At 29.5% G+C, this 9,634-nt stretch overlaps 1 protein-coding gene across 39 annotated transcripts in view; it reads left to right on the forward strand.

Moving 5' to 3' along the window:
• The window catches only part of LOC127712980 (centrosome and spindle pole associated protein 1-like), a 93,496-nt gene extending 85,801 nt beyond the window's left edge, over positions 1-7,695 (forward strand). For 36 of the 39 annotated variants that reach the window (XM_052219756.1, XM_052219763.1, XM_052219758.1 and 33 more), the window contains 7 exons: positions 285-416; positions 651-692; positions 1,960-2,028; positions 3,112-3,215; positions 3,550-3,655; positions 4,242-4,311; positions 6,610-7,695. In XM_052219756.1, the coding sequence (XP_052075716.1) occupies positions 285-416; positions 651-692; positions 1,960-2,028; positions 3,112-3,215; positions 3,550-3,655; positions 4,242-4,311; positions 6,610-6,673 (587 nt within the window). In that variant the 3' untranslated portion in view covers positions 6,674-7,695. The remainder of the gene's footprint in view (positions 1-284; positions 417-650; positions 693-1,959; positions 2,029-3,111; positions 3,216-3,549; positions 3,656-4,241; positions 4,312-6,609) is intronic. The other 3 variants (XM_052219641.1, XM_052219614.1, XM_052219651.1) reach the window with 3 other exon arrangements.
• Positions 7,696-9,634: the final 1,939 nt, after the last annotated feature.

Raw genomic sequence — 9,634 nt, forward strand, 5'->3', positions numbered from 1 at the left:
CCCTATGGGGAGTTAAACAAAATCGCATCATATATGAAATTAATTCAACATATACTATATAAAAATAAGAGCTTACTTCCTGTGCTGAAAACAGATACTAAAAATAATTGATTTTGCATCATACTCTTAGTTCATAGATCAACTTTCCTATGATGAATGATTTATTATTTCTAATATATTGAACATATATTTGTTGTCTGGAAGATATGTTATATAAATAAATCATTTATTTACTGCAATAATTGCTTTTACCCAAAAGTGATTAACTTGTGACTTTTTTTCAGCTGATACAGATTCACGGAGAGCATTTAGAAGTATGTTTCCTGATGCCCCTACCTCTAATTCAGCATTAGAATCACAACAAGATGCATTGTTACGTCATCAAGAAGATACCCTCAAAAATCTTAAAGACAGAAGTAAGTACTAAACATACATAACCTTAGTGAACTTAGACCATTTAAGAAAAGTAAAAATAGTATTTCTCTTGATAATTTGTTTTGACTGTCTGTCTAAGGGGAGGTAACTGGCATGTAATAGTACTTTCTTTCATCCATCCCTCTATTGCAGACACCTATATTTTTCACAAGCCATTTTTCTGTTTACCTGCATGTGATAAAAGAACTCATTAAAATATTTTTGGTATGTAATAGGATATGCTTCAGCTGTGAGACATAGTATAGAGGAAGAATTAGGTTGGTGATTTGTTAAATCTTGTTTAATGGATAAGTTTGAGGCACTTTCAAATGATAAGATATGTTTGTTGAGAGCTTGCGAGTTTGGTAAAAGTAGGTGGTTGCAAAACACATGTACAATGATATAATTACACATATTGAACTCAAAACTTATTTTTAAGATTTGTAAATACACCCAGTATACTTTGGTTGCACTCTGTTTAGTATAGAATGGTATTATTATATTGATCTTTATGACCAGGTTGTGTACACTGTACGAAATGGACCCACTCTCTTGATAAGAGATGTCACTGTACCTGTCACAAGTGTATGAATATAGATTCCCTTTATTTATGTAGAAGTTTTGTAATTTGTTCAGTATTTTTTTTCCAATTACATATTCTTTTACAGTACAATTTAACATGAATTCCTACAGAAATAATTTAGAGTTTTATTTTTGCATTTCCTTCTTTTTAAAGAGTATAATTTTTCCATTTATATAATTGTTCAATGAAGTAAGACTACATTTATTCACCCTGGCTTTTTATAATATTTAGAAGCTGTGTTTATTTATTTAGTATTTTAGTTATGATGAATGCTTAAAAATGGCAGTATCACTATTTGTTTCTGTGATTTCAAAGTATTACATGTAATATGTGAATGAAGTGTGTGTCATAAATATCCCTGCATCTCCTTTCAGCTTTCATTGGTCCAAGAAAGGATCTGTATAATGTATAATAGGTGTTATTGTTTGCTAAATTTATAAACTTTCTTGGATCATATTCTTCATAAAAGTTAGTTAAGAAGTGTGATCATGGATTGATAAAATAAACAGTGAAGAAAAAAAATAATTTTGTAAATTTTAAACTTTTGTATTGCTTATTTTAAGAATGTATCCAAAAATTATTTTTACAAAAAACGTAAAAGCCAGAATTCTATCTATCTTAAGCATGATACTTAGGTGTCAGTGATTAAGTTTCACTCATTTATTAACTTGAAAATGTTAATGAGTCTAACAAAAAGGTCTGAAACTATGAGAGTTCATTGTCAATTTTTGCCATTGTTCCCCCTGAATATATTTACCTTTAGTAGATGTCAGGTGCTTTATTTAAAAATAAGTGTTTGTGACAAGTTTTTTTTTTAAATACAGATTTAACAAGAAAATCCATATTTTTCTGTAAATTTCAATAAGTAATGTTTTAGTAAATTGAATCTATACAAGATCTACTTAATGTATTTGTTGTCACATGATCTCATTGGCGACTAACACTGCACAATTCTCCCACAGACTATGGTACTGGACGACAGGGGACTATGAGTCCAAAGTCCATGCTGAATTCCAACAGTGCATTTATAGGTTTGTTTTAGTGTCCACCATTTCACCAGCACTAACATGGTACTGTTTCTCTAGTTATACTTAATCAGCCTGTTTTTTTTGTAAATCAACTTGTATATTGAGATTGAATATTAACACTGGAGAATTTTCAATAAATATTCTAATACAAACCAGAAATTATAGAAAAAAGCATTATCTTTGAAACTATTAAATATATTTTAGTACAGAATTGTTTTAATTTCCTTAAGGTTGTGACAAAAGGATAACATTTTTATTGCCATATTAAATTTAAAAACATTCATAACTGGACAGAACCTGAGAGACAGTACTAGAATTTCTTGCTTTATTATTTACCATTTGTGCTTGTCCTTTGTATATAGCTTTTGTATATGTACTTTGTGTTATTTCTATGTATGTCTGTCTTGTGTTATTTTAAGGTTGATCCTTTTTAATTTTAATCATCAGAAAGTTTTTTTGGTGTTCATACTTAACCTAAGTTTTTCCAGTTGTTTGACTACATAATTACAGGTGTGATTTCTGCTGACATCTGATTAATTCTTAAACCTTATGCTGTGGATGATCTAGTTAAACATGATAATACACTGGTGTGGTATCTTAACAGATATGTTTTTTGGAGTGACAAGATTTTTGTAGATAAAACTGCATGTGAAATAGAACTAGCTTATATCATAGCTTGGGATCAAATGGGGTGGTAGCTAAATTAAAATTCACAATAAAAAGTAACTAAGACTTAGGGATTTTAAATGCATGTGCAGCATGATTTATTATTCATTTTAAAATTTCATTTTTAAGTATTTCTTAATTACTTATGTGTCCACGTTATGTTGAAATTAGTTTGTACACATTGTGATCACTTTGTTAATTTTTATAAAACACACTCGTAACATTATTTGGCTTAAATTTTCAAGACTCAAAAAGTTTTGATTAAGCAGTTGAATAGAAACTTCATTTCTAAAAGGAATGTTTGTATATTTTAGCATTTTTTCTGCTGATTTGTATCTTTGTTTATGCAAGTTTTATTATTGTATACTTCTTTAAACAGCTTTTATTCTCAACCTGTATGTATACTACCATAAATTTCAGATGTAGATACAGTCAACCATTTCCCTGAAGACTTTGAAGATTTACCCAAACGTAATGACTCAGCAAGAATGAGAAGAAGAGAGAGACTTCCTCTAAGCCCAAGGGTACACAATATTATTAAATAGAAATTTATGATGGAATAACTTTGGAGCCAATATTTGATTCATCAAATTATAGACAAAAATATTCTTGTCACTTGATTAATTCAGAAACTGTTTACAAATTGTTTTAACTGTTAGTTCATAAGTGGAAAAATTTAGTATACATTATAAAAGATTTTGTATGAAACTACTAAAATTTCAGATGAGTTAAAGGGGACGAAAGGGTTGTAGTCCAGATACATTTGTAGTTGCACAGATAAAATTAAATTTATACAGAATTGCACAAGTATGTACCCTTTCTCAGAGTGTTATTTACTGGACCCTATTTCTGTTTTAGCCTGAAAGCATATCATTAAATCCTATGGGATCCACAACAAGTTTAGATGTTGACAGGATACAGAAGAAAAATGATGCTAGGTTACGGAGATTACATCAAATGAACAGTAAGTTATAAAATATGGTTCTGCAATGGGAGTAAGTTATAGATCACCTGATGGAAAGGGATTATTTTCAGTGCTGTATGGAAGATGACTGAAGATGAACTCTGAAGCATTTAAACATTTAATGGTTTTGTTCTGTAAGAAATTTGGCATTGGTAGCAGGTTTTTAATAGTTTGTTCGGTGTATTTACAACTTTTAGACAAAGTCCAAACCCGCTCATAGTGATGTCTGGGATGACGAGGGGGGAGGAAGAAAGTATGTTCCTATTTTATGTAATCATCTCCTTCACTTTTCAACCCATATCCTTGAAACTTCACAGAGAGATTGCACACATATTGAAGTTGTGCACCTGTTTTTATAAAATGTGTTTGAGGAATTCTTTCCCATTTTTTTAAAACTTTGGATTTAAGTAATTTTTCAAAGGGGGTGGGGGGAGCTCTAATTTAAATTATTAAGATGTATATTTACCTCATAGCTTGACAGCTTAATTTATTTACATGAAATCCTTTCTTCTTATTCATCTTTTCCTGTAGTTTGAATATATCTGAATACATGATTACTGATTACAAAAACATGTATTTTTTTCAGCTGATGATGTTTCGATAGCTGATCCTGATGATATCTTAGACAGATTTATGGCAAAACAAAGATATAACAGGTAAAAATAAAAATAAAAGGGTAAAGGTCATTGATATTACCACAATAATGTGAAAGATATGTCACACAAAAAAGATTAAAAAATATTGAGAAACAGATTTTTATGTGTTGCACATAAAGAATTTATGTATGGTCATTTACTAGCTCTTTCACAAGCTAATTTTTTTTAGAAATTTGCTCCAATTTCTTTCATCTTATTCTTTCTATAATATTAAGTTTGATTTGGAACACATCATAATGCAACATACAAGCTAATCGTTCAAACTGTAGTAAAGATTAGTTTATTCAAGATAAGGCATTTGGCTTAACTATATTTTAATAAACTCTGTGCAGTAATCATTCCTAAAGAATTTAAAAAAAGCTATGGTTAAATTCATTAAAGATCTTTATTGATAACATCCTAAGATTATATATTCCAACCTCTGGTTAAGAATTATGCTGTCTAAATTTTGATTTATTTTTTATGCAACAACTGACTTAGATAAATTAAATGTTAAATAAATTATTTATATTAACAATGGGGGATGAGCACAAAATTACATGTAATTATAATTTACCGTAGACTTTTTTTGTTTCAAATTTATAGGACCATTTTATGAGCTTGAACTTATAATATAGATGCATATTTTTGATATATACGGTGCTGATCATGTAGTCATGAAAATCCCTATTTGTCAGAAGAGTAAAATAAATAGACATCAATGCATTTTTTTTTAATGAAGTATGTTTATTCCAATCAAAGAAGGATCACCACATCTACTATGATAAATTAAAATTCCACATGTGCTCTTATTGAGGTTGTACATTGTGAGCATTATATCCTAAAATCAGAAATGTCTGCTTGTTATATCCCCATAATACAACTCTCATATCTCAGTTGATGAATAAAAATATAATTTTATGTTGTCCTGTATTGTAAATGTCTTTTATAAGTCCTGCTCCTGGAAAAGGCGGGAATGTGAGTAAATGTAGACTGTCTTGTCTAGTTTTTAATTATTTTTTTTGTGTATGTTCTTTATAGCCTATTAAATACTTCCTGAAAGATAATAAATAATGTTGGTCAATCTGTTGAACAATAATTGACCTATCCAAATCGATAACTGTGGTCACCATCTTTAAATAAAGAATTTAATATCATTATTATTAAATGTAATTAGAGACAGTTTTAACAGTAACTGGAAGATATTTCAAATTCTAGAAAACCAGTTATTTCAAAAGCTTTTTTAGAATTAATTAAAAATTTCATTTCAACATTGGCATTATCATTTTAAAGTTTTACAAGGCTTAGCTTCAAAATTAAACTACAGTCTACAGTTTAGATATAAGGATACACAAGGAAATATGAAATCTTTTACTACTATTAGTTACTAAGCTTAAATTCCTGTACTGTGTTTTATTTTTTACTTTTGTGCTTTCAGTATGAAAATGTATAATTATTAGAGACTGTACATCAGTTCACATTGCCCTATGAACTCTTCATTGGTACAGATTTTGTATGTCTTTTGTCTTTGTGTCTTCTGTAATCTACTTTTTATTTTATTTTATTTTTTCGTTACCAATTTATATTTTAAAAATATTTTCTTTTAATGCTGCAATTTTTTGTATAGAAAGAGTAAATAATTACACTTAGCTTTTTCAAAGAAATCAATTTGGTTTTGAACATATATTATGCAATCACAACAACGTCATATTTGTATTAATGTTTAGACATGGCTACAGTCATGTGCAAAACTACTAAAAGAAATAGCCATAATTGTAGACTCCCAAATGCAAAAAAAAAAAAAACTTTGGAGATTTTGCTTTGGAATAGCTGAGGTGCATTTGAGTGTATAATTTTATTTTGTTTCATGTTTGCATTTTGACAATTGAATTTTGAAGAGTTAAGATCAGAAGTACCGGTCTTTGAATTTTGAAGTGATCAATGTTTATTTGAGTGTTTATTACAGGTTTAATTTTGATATTTAGCTACTTTTGATATATGTTAAGGTTAAGTCAACTCTCAACAACCTGTGATCAGTTTTACCTGCTTCGCTGTACAACAACATAATGGGTTGAAAAAAGTCATTAATGGATGATGCTGTTAATTTTGCACATTTTAAAACTGAAATGCAAGGAAAACAGTTTTACATGTTCAGCTATCGTAAAAATACAAGGCAAATTATTTCACAATTTTTCCATAACAATAACAGAACTATTTTTCCATAATAACAATTGGAACCAGTTTATACTTGGCATACATTTGTCAGATATATTAAATATCATATACAATTATGAATACAAAACTGTATTTCTTTTGTAGACCTCCATCCGGCCAGACACTCCAAGATGATTCATGGTTACGCCCAGGAAGTAAAGCATTTTAATGACAAAAATCTGCATCTTAAGAATGCTTAACATGACATTGTTAAATGATGTTATAAAATATATATAAGCCTTGTAAATGAATGCATATTTATTTGTATATAATTTGAAATTGAAAGAATAACACATGGGTTTGTATGAAAATATCATGAAAGTCATTGTTATGGCAATAATATCAATGAAAATATTACATTCCTATGATAAATATTTATACTTAATGTAAAAAACCTGGTACATTGGGTAACAATACAATGTTCTCTAGGTAATAAGTATATTTTAGTGCTAATTATAATTTCATTAAATGAATTCTAGAGGGAAACAATTAGTATGAAAGAAGGCAGCAAAAATAAAAGCATATGGAGCCTGTCAATGAGAGGCATAGGAATAAAAAAAAAATTAGTCCAGTTTTAACCATAAGTATATTACTTTGTACTCATTAAAAAAATCATTAATGATGCAAGATTTTTATGATGTCCGTAGACATAGTGAAGAATTAGGAGTATGTTTTAAAGGCATACATGATTCACTGCCAGTCAGAATTTTAAATATCTGAACTGAAGAATTAGGTGTTTTATCTATATATATATTATTGTTGTGAGATGTCAAATCTCAGGTTTAGTCAAATTATCTGTGATAACCAAGCCACATGTTTTTGTCTTCATCTCATTTTAACACATCAGTAATGACATTTCATTCTTCTATAAAAAAATCTTTATAAATCTAATTTTTGTGATAGTTTTTAATTAATTTTTTTATTGTATTTAACATGTTAATATTGGATTTTTAATATGTTTACCAACATTACTGACTTCAGAAAATTAGTTTGCCACACCCAGTCAGGTGATTAAATAACAGCAATACTTATGAAGATTTTTGGTTTGATTAATAATTTGTGATGTTCTAATATTGTTTGTCAGAACTGTGGCTGGTGTAATAATTCGTCCATATTTGTTATTTGTAAGTCACTGTTAACAATTAACAGTGCAATGACATATTTTTATAGAAATAAAAATATTGGAATCTGTTTGATTTTTGAAAGCTTTTTTTCTGCCTTAAGCCTTGTTATTGTTTATTACTATGAGATAATCCAGATGTTTATCCACAACTTTCTACTATTATATAATTTGGAAATGTTTGAGATTATGGTCAAATAGTTTGAAAAACTTGTCTTACAAGACATTTTTTCTTGCAGGCCTTTTTGTCTTGCCGTACAGTGTTGATTTTATTTTTTTTGGAGGTTGAACAATGTTATATAGGTGTTAATGTTCATCCCCATACAATTCCTATTCATGGCAGAAAGAAATATCTGATGCCACTGTATAATAAGTTAAATATATGTAGGTCAATTATTGCTAGTTTTTAGAACTTAATAATTGGGTAAAGGCTACCACACACTAACAATATGCCAGTTGTCCTCTTTCTACCTCTCCCCATATTTACAGAGGTAACTCAGTTTGAGCATTAGTTACTGAAATTGTGGAACTTGCACATTGAAATTGCTTATCAGTTTTTAGCACTTTTTTCTGTAATGCCTGAATCAATTGATTAGATATTTGGTATATTTGTTTCATAAGAAATTGCAAATTGAGTTTGCGTTTCATTCTAGTTGAGTAATTTTTAATGGATTTGTTGACCTAGAACCTAGAAAACTGATACGATGATGTTGATGATGAGTTAGAGTTTAACTTCCAGTTACAAATAGTACACGCATATCAGGACCAGAATATGTTAATGTGATATGAATATGAAAACTGCTTTGTACTTTATCAACATGCTGAGCTTAGTCTTGAACATGCTAGTTCACACGGTAACAATCCAGAGGAAGACATGTCGTCATACACAGACACATTATTCTGACTCCAAGCAGACTAGTCTTTGCTCTTACTCCTTGAGGCCACATGCTAAGTAGAAAAGCATCATAAACCAAAATTTAAGTCTTTGCTTTGGCCTGGCCATGGATCTAAACCAATGACAACCCCCACAATAGACAAGCAGGCTACCACGAGACCATTGAGGCAGTTTACTAAATTTATGGCAAAAATAGCAGTCATATGGATAATTTGAAAATTCTATATACAGGCCTATGGAAAAGATTTGTATTTTGTTGAATTATTATATTCTTTACATAAAACTAGTACACATTGAATAATAATGAATTCATAGTAACCTACAACAGGAATAGGTGATGTCAAATTAATCATATCCAAAATTTTCAGATTTTTTTCCCACAGTCATTTCAAATAACTACTCTAAATTTCTTTACCAGTATTCTAACCCCATATATAACTATATTTCCTAATGTGAAACAGGAACACACATTTAGCAAAATATTTAGATTTAAGGAATTGGAATGAATAAATAAAAATTGCCATTAAATAAACTGTTGACACAGAGTGTCTTCCCTGTGCAACATTAAAACTATGCAAGTATCGAAGTCAGTGGAAAATGACTGAGGGGTTGGGTTAAATAATATTTGTGGAAATGAGGTCTGCCAATGGTAATATAACTGCCTAGCAAATATTATTGACTTACCATTAGTGGTTTCCTAAATATTACATGCATATCAGGATAAGAACATGTTAATGTAATATGTCATAATAAATATGAACCCACTTTATACAGTGCTGGATTTTCAACATACTAGTTCACAAGGTAACAGTCCACAGGAAGACATGTCACCATACTGGACACATTGTTCTGACACTAAGCCAACATGTCTTTGCTCTTACTCCTAAATGCCATGTGCTCAGCAGAGAAGCAGCAAATACCATTTCTTAGTTTTAAGTTTTACCCTGCAAGTGATCATACCTTCAAACCCCTGAACTGAGGAAAACCATGCTAACAAGATTAAGGATGCATTTCAAATTTATTCTTTCTGTGGTTGTTGTTAAAATGTCTATACCTTTTGTAGAATCCGTGTTTTAGTATTAAAATCTCAGAATCAGTTGGATCAATAAATATAA

This window comes from Mytilus californianus, unplaced genomic scaffold (assembly GCF_021869535.1).
Source record: "Mytilus californianus isolate M0D057914Y unplaced genomic scaffold, xbMytCali1.0.p SCAF_1, whole genome shotgun sequence".
Lineage (NCBI taxonomy): Eukaryota > Metazoa > Mollusca > Bivalvia > Mytilida > Mytilidae > Mytilus > Mytilus californianus.